This window comes from Eucyclogobius newberryi, unplaced genomic scaffold (assembly GCF_026437365.1).
Source record: "Eucyclogobius newberryi isolate DKJ021-1_F unplaced genomic scaffold, fEucNew1.0.hap1 SCAF_13, whole genome shotgun sequence".
In the NCBI taxonomy this organism is placed as follows: domain Eukaryota; kingdom Metazoa; phylum Chordata; class Actinopteri; order Gobiiformes; family Gobiidae; genus Eucyclogobius; species Eucyclogobius newberryi.
This window is the reverse complement of record NW_027315757.1, coordinates 6,943,748-6,958,971: the sequence shown is the minus strand read 5'-3', so window position 1 is coordinate 6,958,971 and position 15,224 is coordinate 6,943,748. Positions and strand designations below refer to the sequence as shown.

General features: G+C 40.7%; 1 protein-coding gene across 1 annotated transcript in view; it reads left to right on the top strand.

Moving 5' to 3' along the window:
• Positions 1-15,224, top strand: part of LOC140357890 (E3 ubiquitin-protein ligase SMURF2) — a 79,169-nt gene that overhangs the window by 52,341 nt on the left and 11,604 nt on the right. Inside the window, exons 5-11 of the mRNA XM_072442440.1 lie at positions 6,523-6,588; positions 6,769-6,853; positions 6,999-7,082; positions 7,905-8,122; positions 10,574-10,658; positions 10,740-10,898; positions 11,544-11,603. Coding sequence (XP_072298541.1) covers positions 6,523-6,588; positions 6,769-6,853; positions 6,999-7,082; positions 7,905-8,122; positions 10,574-10,658; positions 10,740-10,898; positions 11,544-11,603 — 757 coding nt within the window. The remainder of the gene's footprint in view (positions 1-6,522; positions 6,589-6,768; positions 6,854-6,998; positions 7,083-7,904; positions 8,123-10,573; positions 10,659-10,739; positions 10,899-11,543; positions 11,604-15,224) is intronic.

Below are 15,224 nucleotides of genomic sequence, written 5' to 3'. Positions count from 1 at the left end.
TTTTATTCTTTTCTCTTTTTTTGTATGTAATTTTTTTTAATTTACATCAGACATATTATTTTATTCTTTTCTCTTTTTTTTGTATGTAATTTTTTTAATTTACATCAGACATATTCTTTTATTCTTTTCTCTTTTTATGTGTGTAATTTTTTTTTATTCACTAGTACTACTTTGGATTAATATTTTGGAAGAAAAACTGGAAATACCTATCATTTTTGTTTCTTCTCTTTTACAACACCTTCCTATCATCACAGTAAAAAATACAATAAAATAGCCCTGTAATCAATTGTTTTATTTTAGTATTAATTCATATTGTGCTAGTAAAAGATTTATTGTTTGAACCCGATTTCCTTTCTCAAAGTGAAACATCCAGGTGTAATTCAATCCATTTCTGTCATTTTTGGTCCGAGATGTATAATATTGAATGCTTCCACCACAGTTACCAGTAGATTAAAGCATTTTTCTGCCTTTTTCCACCTCTATAATCACACTTACTTGTCCAGTTATCTCTCTTCCCTTCACGATTGACCCGTCTTCACTCAGATCGTTCACAGCACAGGTCAGGGGGGGACTATGAGGGGATTTCCAGCTCATGGCATTTATCGAACACCTTTGTGGAGCGGGCACACCGGGAAAACGACATTACTGGCCTTTTTCTAAATGCATGTAAACCCGGGTAGTACAACCCAAGTGTACTGTGTTTGTTCACACTGCGGAGAGAAGAAAAACTTGTTAACATGTCTGAAAATCAAATGCTCGACATAAATGAGTTGTCGCTTATGTCTGTTTTTTAGCACTCATAGCTCCAGGGTTTTGGGGCTAATGCTAAATTACTAGATGCTATTTGAATACTGATGTAACCTTAAATCATTAAATACTTGTCATTCCAAACAACTAAATGCTCAAGTTCAACATTTATAGATTTTCCAATACTAATTAATTAATTAACCACCAAGGGCTCTAAAGTCTTGTGGAGGCTACATAAAATTTGACATTTCCTGAACAGTTTAAGAATAATCTTGAGCTTTATCAGAGCGAGTAAGACGACATGGTTTAATAAAGACAGTGCAGGGCTGCGATCGCACCTCCAACCTGTGGGATTCAAATCAACCACTTGTCAATCAGACCACGAGCACTCACCCAAAACTTCAATATTTAAATACTTTAGGACACAATATATAATTACAATATGTAGTTATTTAAATATGAAATTAATTTTACATTTTGACTTACATTTTACTACTCAAACTGGAGATAAATAAAAGAAAGAAAACTTAACAGACTACTTTTTAAACATTTACTTTTAAAAAAAACTGTACAGTTAAAGAATATTCTATTGTTGTGATATATTTGTTGTCTTGCTATAAGGATTACTGCCTTTGCCAATGCTATTCTCATTTTGTGTGAAAATGACCCAGTCAATTGTCTAAAAATGCATTTTCTGTTTTAGAAGATAAGAGAACCTTTCTTTGTCCCACAATGGGGAAATTCCAGTGTTGCAACACAGATTAGGCACAGAAGCATTATCATAACGGATAACTTAGAAATAACTCTTATAATCGTAGTAGTAATAATAATAACGCTCTTATTTACAGCTGTTATTTGAACAGAAAATATTGCACCAAGATGATTGACATTGTGTCAAAGTATTGCACATGAATATGAAGATAAGCAGAAGGAAAGACCTGTGAAACCTCTCCTTCACACAGCGAGGGTGTATCAGTCTCTCACTGAAGCTGCTCTCCAGAGCGGACAGAGTGTCCTGCAGGGGGCGACACTCATGGTCCAGCATAGATGTGAATCTAGCCAGGACCCTTCTGTCCCCCACCTCCTGCTCCGAGTCCAGAGCACAGCCCAGGACGGAGCTGGACTTCTTGATGACTTTGTCCAGCTTCTTCCTCTCCCTCTCTGTGATGCTGCTGCTCCAGCAGGCCACACCTACAAGAGCTGATCAAATCAAATCAAATCAAATCAATTTATTTTTGTAAGGCCCAAAATCACAACAACAGTCGCCTCTGAGGGCCGAATCAACAATGTCTGTGGTGGCGATGAAGTCAGACAATGTCTGTGGTGGCGAGGGACGATGTCCCTGGGTCCTCTGTCTAAGGACAGAGGACCCAGGACCCAGGACCCAGCTCCTGTACAGGAGCTGATGCCACCACAGAGTCGTAGAAGGTCTTCAGGAGTGGCCCTGTCACTCCAAAAGACCTGAGTCTCCTCAGGAGGTAGAGTCGACTCTGGCTCTTCCTGTACAGTGCGTCTGTGTTATGAGTCCAGTCCAGTTTGTGGTTCAGATGAACACACAGGTACTTGTATGAGTCAGATGATGGCAGAGTGGTCAGAGAACTTCTGCAGGACACAGCTGATATTTATTTCCATACCATTAACATTATGGTATGCAAATAAATATTGAGTATCTAGTCTATTCTTTAGCATGGAAATAGAGTTTGAAGTTAGCTATACAGCATTGTGACACTAGAAGGTAAATGAGCGGTATGTTTGCAGTAAGTTGACAGTACAAATACCACTTCAGAACACAGTTTGTCTATTGCCCTGTCGCTCCCACCTGCCGCTCCGACATGAACCCAACAGGGAGTGTTTTTCCTCGAACCCCAGTTCTGTTCCTGGAGGGCCTGAGGAAGCGGCCTGGGTGCCACAGCTGTGACTGGTTTACAGTGCATTTCCTCCCCGCGCTGGCCTCCTCCTCCTCCTCCTCCTCCTCCTCCTCCTCCTCCTCCTCCTCCTCCTCCTCCTCCTCGTCTTCGCCCGTACAGAGACATGCCATTGTGACTGCACCAGCTCTATCTCCGTCTGCAGATCTCCAAACCGCTCAGACACACATAATTGTACACCATCGGGCTGGAGCGAGGTTCTGCCTTGTGTTGTGGGTTTCTTTCTCTCTCCGCACGGTTCTGAGTGCACCAAGTTCACAGCACGTTCAGATAGAATTGCAGGCTGCGTCAGGGCCTTAAAGGGGCCCTATGTACGTGCGCAGGGTCTTTAGGGTCCGCCAGGTGCTGTGTCTGTGTAGATGTTCTTGTGTTTCCTAGAATGTTCATTATCGGGATTATACACAGACTCCGGAACATACAACGTGATGTTTTAAGACTCAACAACTATATTTTTTCTTTTTGTTAAACCCTTTTGATACTTTTATCAGCACGGCCTCAAGCAGCATCATTTAGCTTCATTTAGGTCAAGTTTAGTTGAAATAAAATAAGATATAAAAACATCTTATCCATGCCACAACTAAATCAAAAGAAAAATAACTACGGTAGATACATCAATTTGCAAATAATCGTTAGTTGCAACCCTACTTTTGAGCAATACAAACACTCGGAATTGAATAAATGTACGATCAATTCACAGGAAAAGCTACATAGTGCAGCTTTAATGACTAGAAACATTATTATAGTCATCATCAAGCCTCTGTGAACCTTTGTGCGAATAATTACCAGTCCACAAATCATCATTTAAACCAGCAAATACAAACAGAGCATTAAATACACATTTAAACATCTTTTGGGGTCTGGAAGAGAATGGCAGACTTTTTTCCCCTGACTGTTGTAGCTTTTTCCTTTCTACATTTGACAGTTGTCTTGACCTCCAGCTCAGTTTTAAGCTCTGGGCCTTGAATGCACCCGCTTCTGTTGCCCTTGGCTCTCTGGACCCCACAATAGAATCCTATATGTCGCAGCAGGCAGTGATTGGCGGCTTGTCTTGGACACAGCCGCTGACCTCTGTCCAGCCTTGTAACGCTTTGACCAGAGCCTTGTTTAGTCTAGACACACATCCTGAACCAGAGGACATTTCTCTGTCTGCAGGCAACTCCACTTTATTTTAGTCTGTTTTTCGTTTTCTCTTCTTTTTTCTCTCCCTCTCTCTCATGCATCCATCCTCCTCTCACCCCGATCCACTCCGCTCTCGGATTCCAAAGAGTTTCCAGACTTTGGCACAAGTTCAGCGCGTCTATGTTCGGGCTAGACGGAATAGTGCTGGCTTTGTGCAGAAATGTGCAGGTCGAATGTTTGACCGGATCGTTTGACCCGGCTGTGAGCGAGGATTTTACAGCCCGCGGCGCGTTCTCAGCCCCGCCATCTGCTGCGTGGAGCGCAGACACCGATAATGAGGCAGAGGATAGACTCGCGCAGCACCAGGGGACTCGTCTGCGGAGGAAAACTGTGTCTGAACTCTGCAGGGCCGCACGATATGAGGAAACTATGCTGACAGATTAGAAATGAATGGATGCATATTTAGTTTCTATTAGTAAAGAGCCTTGGACTAGGATAGGGGGTAGGTTAAGCCACGTTTCAACTGGTTCACTTTGAACTGCACCGGCCTGTTAAAGTGGACCAAAGCGGGCCGTAAGAGGTCGAGCTTCCGATGCGGTCTGACTCGCTTTTGGCTTATGGAGCTTTTGAGCAAGATTATTACCGTATTTTCTGGACTATAAGTCATAGTTTTGGCCGGGGTGCGACTTTTTCTCCAGAGTGACTTATATGTGATATTATTAGTTATTTTCACACTGGCAACCTCAAGAGGGCGCTCTAGGCTCTGAGTGACGCAGAAGAAGAATCTGCACTTCCTCTTCCTCTGGAGTTTGTGGAGTTGTTTAGAAGTGACACAGAGGAAGAAGAATTCAGTGGATTTAGTGATTTGGGGTAAAACTGATGCTTTGGTAAACTTGTTAGCATGTTCTTTATGCTATAGTTATCTGTTAGCATGTTCTTTATGCTATAGTTATCTGAATAACTGTTCATATGTTACGTTAACATACCAGACACTTACCACAGTTCTGTCTGTGCCTCATGTAGCTGAAGGTGTTAGCGTTAGCATACATCATGTAGCTGAAGGTGTTAGCGTTAGCATACGTCATGCAGCTGAAGGTGTTAACGTTAGCATACGTCATGTAGCTGAAGGTGTTAGCGTTAGCATACGTCATGTAGCTGAAGGTGTTAGCGTTAGGATACGTCATGTAGCTGAAGGTGTTAGCGTTAGCATACGTCATGTAGCTGAAGGTGTTAGCGTTAGCATACGTCATGTAGCTGAAGGTGTTAGCGTTAGGATACGTCATGTAGCTGAAGGTGTTAGCGTTAGCATACGTCATGTAGCTGAAGGTGTTAGCGTTAGCATACGTACACCTATTCACCATGTTCTCTCATCTGTTATTATTTTTAAACTGCATTTCAAGATTAAATGTCTGTTCTTGGTTTAGGATTTTATCAAATAAATGTCTCCCAAAAATGCGACTTACAGTCCGGAAAAGACGGTAGTCAAGAAAGAACACAGACTCTGCTGAGAACACATTATTTCCTGTTTTTTGTTGTCTAGTTTACACCGAACACTGACTAGATCTTTTTTTAAATTGCTGTATTTCCACTGATGATAACTGATGTGTTGAGTCAACATGTTTAGCAAAACAGAGCTAGCACTAGCATTACACAAAGTGACCTTAAAAGGTGCAGAAGCTTTGCAGAGAAGTGAAGTAAATGAGGAAAAAGCTGAGGAGAAACCAGAGGTAGTTGACTCAAACTTGGAATTACTAAATGTCTTTTTGTGAATGTCTGAGCTCTGCCTTCTGAGTCAAATGTACAAATTCTGTTTTTATTTCTTAAGAAAACATTTGCTATGATTGGGTGACGTCAGTTGCTCATGTGCTTCAAGCTTCAAATGCAGGATAATACAGGAGAACTCCAACAGTTATGAATCAATCATAAAACAGTAATGAGGGAAGAGCCATTGTGGTTAGAATAAGTACATTTCCTTTTTCTTTTTGCATATGTCTCTTTAAATAGTCTTCATTTTCTGTAATATGTGATACCTCTTTCTTCTTATAAATTAATTGTGACTTATGATCTGTGGAGTATGAATTTGGCTCGATTATTTGGCTCCTAATTCATCACGATCATTTCAAACAAAACAAAACATAAACACTGTCAAAATTACCTGCCAGAGAAAGACCTGTATTGACCTAAAGTATTTTATATATAATCATATTTTGTGACACTAAGTAGAAAAGTGTGTTTGTTCTTGGTTTTGAGTGGCAGAACGAGTCCACGTATTAATATAAACAGAAAGCAATTAAATGCATTTTTAATTTCAACGTTTTTGAATAGAGTTGTAATTGAAATCATTATTTTATTCATTGTGCATCCCTAGTATAAAGTGTGCAGATATTGTTGCAGTTATAACGTATAATCACCTCTATATTTCTTTATGTTTTTATGCGGTCTTATTAAACTAGCTCAAGATCAATCTAAAATTGTTCAGGAAAGGTCACATTTTATCCTGTTTATGTGGGTTTTTTAATCGGTATTTGTGCAAAGGATCTAGTTTCAATAGTAGTTTTAGCATTGATTAGTATCTGATTTTTGATACGTTTGACAAACCTCAGTTCAGTCACTGGTTCAGCCCATGGAGCTAAAACATGCTCAGAAGACTATGGTAGACCTGATTAAACCTGTCTCTCTTTCTTTCTTTCTCTCTTTCTTTCTTTCTCTCTTTCTTTCTTTCTCCCCACAGACCAGAGACTAGACTTGAACAAGCTGAGCCCCAATGACAGCGACACCGTCCGGGGACAGATTGTTGGTACGAGCATTTGTTTGTGTTTTACATCTTTGCAATATTTGGACAAAAAGACAGCAGTACATAAGACAGTATTATAGATTAAGCAGCACGGCTCGCCACACAGCACTTTTAACTGCAGTTTAAGCTTGACATGAGAAGGACTGTGAGGAGTGTTCATGCGTGTGCCACGTGTCCCCTCAGTGAGCCTCCAGTCTAGGGACCGGATAAGCTCTGGGGGCCCCGTGGTGGACTGCAGCCGCCTCTTCGACAACGACCTTCCGGATGGGTAAGGCTGATCTGACAAAAAAAAAATTGCGCAGTTGTACTTTGGAGCTCTTGTTACACCCCTAATAGTCCATTGTGTATGTGTTCTGCCTTATGTAAAGTGCTGCATTAACAGTGGATATTAACTGTCTATGTGTGGCCCTCAGCTGGGAGGAGAGGAGAACTGCGTCAGGGAGGATCCAGTACTTGAACCACATCACACGTTCCACACAGTGGGAGAGGCCCACCAGGTGAGGACACTCTGAGGACCACACCTCATCTGCTTTATGGTCCCAAATTGAGCATAGAATCTACAAAATCCAAGTACTAGGCATTTTCCCAAACTTTTCTCATTTCTGAATTTAGTAAGAAAGCATTTGAGATCCAGAGAAATGTGTCAGTCTAAAGGAAAAGGCTAAAGTTCATCAAACCCTTCCAGTGTTGGTAAAAAAAAACACCTGGATTCTATTGGCCGGTACAATCACGGGTTAGCGTTCCTGCATTTCCAATTGGAGAGTTAGCGTTAGCCTCCAAACATCGCACACTTTGAAAAACCAGGGCCTTTTTGGCGACTGACAATCGACCAACCACACGTGAGTAACACCAGAGCCTCAGTAGAAAACATGACCTGGTGTCGCACTGGTTTGTTTGGATTGATACCATTAGCAATTAGCACAGATATGAGCATACGTGTCAACAACCACGTGATAAACATTTCTTAAAACTAGCTTTAGCATCTCAGACCACAACAGCTTGACAAGGATATTTTTGCTTTGTTTCACCAAGCGCCACAAATCCTAAAATAATAAGTGAAAGTGGAAGTTGAATTTAGATATTGACAGTTATTTCTCGATGACAAATGCACTGAACAAATAAAGAACGACTATGTGTCCGCGCTGTCTGCAAATGACAAGATAACAGCCGTTTGTTTGCTGCCTCATTCAAATGAATCTGATAGAGTGTTCACATTAGTACCAGGCTGCGTTCTGGAAGGATCTGTAATCTCTGCATAACAATGCATCAAACACTCGAGAGTTGTGGATTTAAGATGTATGTTGTGTATTTTATGATAGACCTGCATCAGAGTACTCAAGCCCGGGACGACCACTGAGCTGCATCGTGGACGAAAACACGCCCGTCACCACAAACGGAGCCACGCCCCCCACCCCGGCCATACCCACCAATGGGGGCGACCAGAGAGTCCAGGAGAGGCGTGTCCGATCGCAGAGGCACCGCAACTACATGAGCAGAACCCACTTACACACGCCCCCAGACCTGCCCGAGGGATACGGTGAGAGTTTGATTATGATTATATTCATGCATATTTGAATATATTTGTGTTGTTTTCTTCCAGTTTGTTTACCAGCCATGATAGGCAAAATAGTTATAGAATTTGATTTAGGTTCAGTGAAGGTTAAAGTCATTTCCAATACCACTCATAAGCACAACAGATGTTTTTAGGCCTTATAATTCTATTTCTTTGCCTCGCTTCAGTATTCTTCCATGTTTGAAAATCAGAATAGAATAATGCCTGGGCACCTTAACAACATTAGCTCCACTAGTGTATCAAAATATTAAAGGTACTACCAAATTGGAAATTGAAAGAAATTGAAAAAAACGTTCCAGACGATACTATGCAGTTAGTGTCACTGTAAATAAAGTATAAAAAAATATTTCTTCCAGATAGAAATTCTAGATAATGATAAATACTGGACTAGGTACCTCAAAAAAGTCAAAATTACAGGGAGTAGCGTTAAAATAAATGCCTTCATCGATGTCATCATTACACAAAATGCAATTTACGCTCAAGAAACACTTTTTTTCTGACAGTTTAAACTCTCATTTTACTAAATCAATATTGTTTTAATAACATAACTGTTGTGTAAATCTTCTGCCCAGATCCAACCAGGAAGTAAAGTATAAATGTCACAGAAATTGTCACATGAAGGAAAACTAGAGTTTTAGCAAAATCTTAAATGTTTTAAATAGAATTATGTTAATATTGCTTTAAGGTGAAATCACTTTTTTCCCTTAAAATACAGAACAAAACACGACCAAATAGTGAAAATAGAAATACAATACTAATACAATAATACAACTAAACATCCAAATAAACAAACTCACGGAATATTTCGATCAAAATAAAAGTCAAAAAGTCTTTCAAATTCATCAGTTTCCAAATGATGTCCAAATGTCTTTTTTATTTGCCTGATGTCTCTTACTATCTTATTTCTTCCATCATTAAAAGCATCTTAAAGGAGACGTATAGTGCCTTTTTTTCTGGAATTTAATACTAAACTACAACATAAGCAGACCATTGTAAACCATAATATTATAACAATATGAAAACAGCTTAGTAATAAAAGTTGTCCCATTGACTTCCTGTTCAAAACTGCCCCGCCCCTTCACAGTGACAAAGCAGCAGATTTTGATCTATCTGTTTTTATTTTTCAAGAATGGCATTTCAGGACAATACAGGATTATTCAAACATGCAGGAATCCATCACTCAACATAAATACAACTTTGAGTAAGATTATGCTGAAGGAACACCATTATAACTCATATAAAAGACGTAATACATCCCCTTTAAACAAACCACAGCACTCTCACTAGCGGCCCCCGTGCCCTCCCTTCTCTCTCCTCTCCCCCCTCCTCTCTCTAATCTGTGTGGGACTCCTCATCTCCACACCAGGAGCCTAGAATACTGGCTCCATCCGCGTCCAGACAATCTAATATTCTCTCTGGCCACAACCTCTCACACAATCAGCCGCATTCATGATACCAAATCACCACCAAACCACTTCATGTCCCGTGCTGCCCTCCGGACCCGCCCTTATCTGCCATTTTTCAGCTGGAGCCTGTTTTCCAAAAGCATATCGCAGTTTGAAGATTAGGAGGCTCCTCAAATATGTCCCTGTCTTATTTATCGACACAGACGTCCTCTTTAATGTCTCCAATCACATTTCTGTTCCTGCTTGTTTCAATCAAAAGTCCGTAATTGGCATTTAGGAGATCTTACTTTTTCTTTTTTGTTATGTTGCATGTGTGAAAAGTCAAATCTTCATGGAGTATTGCAGGATTTGGATTCTAAAAACCAAAAAAGATACTAATTCCGGCTATTTGGCCACTGAACCCAACGTTCATAGAGAAAGATTAGCAAAAACAATATGAAAAAGTGAACTAAAGAGCTGTGGAACAATGAGATAAACTACTGCTAAATACATGTATCATTGTCGTTGAGTCAAATGATTCGTTCTATTGTACACTGAGACATGGTGACTCAAAGCTCCCAGATAGAGAATCATTACTAGTTAAGTGTATTATTGATGAACGCCAGCAATAGTTTATTATTTTTTGACATTTTGATTTAGTAATGCCACATTCTTTGTTATATAAAGATCTTTACACATGTGTTTTACAGTGTACAGTCCAGATAACGATGATCACAACAACACCACAATTCTTTTTTTATTGTCGACTTTGTTGCGGCCCTTAAACTGTCAGAATCCTTTTGGAACGAGCGCTAAATTTTGTATTTATCATCTTAAAATCTCCACATTAGGCATTGATCTTGTCCATCTTGTATTTTTAGTCAATTGCAAGTGATTTTATTGTCCAAAAGCCTTGAAATACACACATTTTTACCGTCTGGGGTTGTCTTTCCTCTGGCGTTTGGCTTATTTCCATGTGGGTTCAGTGTAATATCTCTGATTCTCGTGCATGTTTGTGTTCCCGTTACAGAGCAGAGGACCACGCAGCAGGGCCAGGTGTACTTCCTCCACACGCAGACGGGGGTCAGCACGTGGCACGACCCCAGAGTCCCCAGGTACACTCTCTACTGCACTTCAACCACAACATATCCTCTGTGACGTGTCCTCTGTAACTTCCCCCGATGCTCGTGTGGCAGGGACCTGAGTAACGTGAACTGTGAGGAGCTGGGGCCCCTGCCTCCGGGATGGGAGATCAGGAACACCGCCACCGGGAGGGTCTACTTTGTGGACCACAACAACCGCACCACGCAGTTCACCGACCCGCGGCTCTCCGCCAACCTGCACCTCGTCCTCAAGTACGGGCCACGCATACTCTCAGGAAATATCCACGTAGTAATATCGCATCAGTACAAATTACTTCTACGTCTGTGTTGGAAGATCTACTTAATTTTGGTTGTTAAGTGAAAGTACGAATAGATGAGCAATACAATTACTGAAGTGTCACATGATATTCTAGTGTTGAGTATTTTAGAACTATTTGTGTCAATTGTAGTGATTTTGACAGAGAATTGTGCTGATTTTGGTCCAACAGATGCAACTGAATGTTATTTTTGTCTGTTCAAAGCTGTTTATAGGACCTTTAGTCAGAATGTCACCATAAACATGATTAAATGAACCCACGTGAAAAGTACTTTCTACTTCTCAGTCCAAGTTGAATTATTGGTGTAGAAAGCACAGAAAGTACATACCTGCTCTCAAATGTAGTGAAGTTAAAGTAAAAAGTATCTGCTTTCACCTGCAGCTCATCAAATCTTCAGACCTCTGTAAACATGTTTCATATTTCAGCTCAGACATTATCGCTGGTGGATGTGATACATGTGTGCACTGTGACCTCAATCCTGAAACTACATCACAAATCGATTTGAAATTGCAGCTCAGAATACACATAACGTTTGCTTTGCGCTGCTCGGTCTGACTCATGTTCTTCCTGTGTTGTGTAGTCCAACTCCCAGTCCTAACGGTGGTCCTACTCGAGGAGGCTCCGAGACCCCGAACAGCAGGTACGCCCCGCCTCACTCACATCTGCCCGGGGGGTTTAATGTGAAGAGAAATATATATATATGTGTCTTTATCCTTTGAGCCAGATGTCCACTGCACTCGTTTTGTCTGTTTGGAAGTCACACTAAAGGATGTGGGACCTCAGAATCGTGCGGTGGCTTGAAAAGGTTTCGTTAGGAAAGAAAACTAGGAAATGCTGTTTCAAAGATTGATTGTGGACAGAAGGAAGGCTCACTCTGTGACCAGGATTCTCAAACATCATAGCTCGAGATCACTGGCAGCTCTTTGGTTCACACACTGGTGGGACGCAGTTTAGGTCTTAGCACAGATATAGGAGCAAAAATGTACTTAAGTAAAGGTTGAAGTTAAAATAAATGTATTGAAAGAACCTTTTAAAAATGTACTTTAAGAGATTAAGAATTGTGCTGGTCTTTGGACGACTGTAGTCATTTGAATGTCACGAGTATATTTTTGTTTGCTCAAAGCTGGAACTTGACCATGAACGGGCTAAAAATAAAACCTTTCTTCTACTTTTCAGTCCAGTTAAAACATGCAGTGGAGTAGAAAGTACAGTTATCTGTGAAGTAAAAGTAAGATTACGGATATTTAAGAAAGTCACCCGCATGATTCTATGGAAATAGAAAAGTTAGAAAGTTCAAACCAAACTTCAGAACGTTGGATAAAGTGCTGCACGATCTGGGAAACATATCTAATCACGATTCATGTTTTAATAACTGTATTCTCCTGTTCAGTGTTCACATTTAGAACATGTTCAGGAGAGATTTAACATGTTTGTGCAGATCTAAACTACAGGTTTGCAGATTTGATGCAGAAAAAGACAGGATATTTTGTTGTTTGTGGAAAAATTGCCACCTTTGAGAATGTGTATTATTACCATTATATTTGCAATTCCGATTTGATTCATCTTGCAGCCCTAATTAAATAGAAACGAGTTATGCTCCAGTCAAATTTTGTTGCTAAAAGAACATTTCCATGGAAACAAGCCGGAAGAGACTCATCCAAGCCAAATACAAGTCAGGTTTGTGGAGAGGCAAGCCAACACTCAGTAAAGAGACAGTTTTTATTAATTTTTAGTGCAATAAAACCATCCAAAATTTCAAAAAAATGCATTTGTTTTAGTGTATTTTTAGGCTGTAAAGTTCCTGCGCCTTAAGTTTGAACCGTTGCTGTCTCACTGTGAGATTTGCAAAGGCTTTAAAGACGTCTCAGGTTCTCAAGTTTGATCACAAAGGCTTTTTTTTAGCACTGCACGTATTATAAACCAGAGCCAGAGTCATGACTGAAGAGTGAGAAGCCACATTCTACTGCTCCCATCTCTACAGACACACACACACACACACACACACACATACACACACACACACACACATACACACACACACACACACACACATACACACACACACACACACACACATACACACACACACACACACACACATACACACACACACACACACATACACACACACACACACACACACATACACACACACACACACACACACACACATACACACACACACACATACACACACACACACACACACACACATACACACACACACACACACATACACACACACACACACACACACATACACACACACACACACACACACACACACACATACACACACACACACATACACACACATACACACACACACACACACACACATACACACACATACACACACACACACACACATACACACACACACACACACATACACACACACATACACACACACACACACACACACACACACATACACACACACACACATACACACACACACACACACACACACATAAACACACATAAACACACACACACATACACACACACACACACACACACACACATAAACACACATACACACACACACACACACACACACACACAGAAACACTGGCCGGGTAAAGTCTCATGTGTTTTATCTCTGTTCACTCTGAAGCAGCTTCAGTGATAATCGTGTTTCAAAAAGCCAAGAAGACTCAGTGGTTTGAGTTTAAGATCGTGTGCTTGGTCTTTTATGCCAGTTTGACTTTGTATAAACATATCCGCTGCCTTTTCTTCTTTGGCATCTTTATTTTAACACTGTCAACAGTATTTAAATCAACAATAACTCCTGCACGTTTGAAAACTCCATATACATGTGCCAGGTTTAATTCAGTGCTCGATTACTTGTCAGAAGTATGGAATATCACTCAGAATATGATATTAACAGGACAAAATGTGACCTGTTGCTAACAATTTTAGAATGATCTTCTTGAGATTAATCAGAACTAGATTAAGACCAAAAATGTTAATAAAGAAAGTACTATTTTGTGTTGAAAATGTCTATGTATTGTCTAAAACTTAAACCTAAAAAAATGTATTTTTAATTATAATCTGTTAGCATCATGTTGACAAAAGCAATGCTGCTAGTTTGTTATTTCAGCATGTTTTCCTCTCCACTGCCAGCAGAGGGAGTCAGACACATAATAAAGGCTTTTCTATTCAAACGAAGGCGACTGAAACACATAATAAAGCATGAGTTGTTGTATAGTTTGCTGCAGTCCTGTGTGAAGCCCATCAGTCGTCATGGAAACATCTGCCTTTTATCACAGCTGTGAAATCCAGACTGTTCCAGGCCGCTGTCATCGCACAAGAATGTTATTTATGCGCGCACGCGTCTGTCGGAGCCATGTTTCATTACACTTTTATACACGGGATCGGAGTTTACAAGGCTTTTCCCGGCACTTTTCTCATCACGCTGCAAACGGAAAAGATCACCAGATATGTAACGTGAACGGTTAGATCATGGATTCATCACATGGATTTATCAATAGGTTATAGAGAATAGAAAGGCTGATAAATTGGTGATTTCTTTTAGCACTTTTTGTTGAGTTGTTGAAGACACAAATTCATCATCATCATCGTCATAATAATACATTTTTTAAAGTGCGGTCGACTTTTAAAAGTGTCCCAAACTTCAAATGACTTCTGGTGTGTGTTCATTGTGTGGAAATAGAGTTTGGTACTGGGCGGTGTGGGGGTTAACACGTGTCTGCATGATTGGCTCTGGTTCCGTGGTCGGCTGGAGCGAGCTGAGTGGCGCTGCTTCCAGTTGACGTGTCTGATGTCTCGTACGTCCGAAACAAGTCGTGGATGTTTTCCCCGTTCCTCTGGAGAGTTTGGAGCAGACAGTAGATGAATCATGATTACATAACGTATAAGCTCTTGTCTGCGGCGTTACTGAAGGAAGAGCGTGTGATAGTACTTTACTCTGGATAACCCGCTCCCCTTGTGGCAGTATAGCTCCTCAGACAAGTACCTTCAGATTGATAATAGCTTCCGGATGGTGAGCCAAACCTTTATTACCAAACTCTGTAGGTGCAAGAAGGTGCCAGTTCTCTTTGTGTTAATGTGCTGGCCTTGTCCCCCGTCCCTCCATGTAAGTGTCCTCTCTACATAAATGTCCCCCGTCCCTCCGTGTTAGTGTCCTCTCTACATAAATGTCCCCCGTCCCTCCATGTAAGTGTCCTCTCTACATAAATGTCCCCCGTCCCTCCGTGTTAGTGTCCTCTCTACATAAATGTCCCCCGTCCCTCCT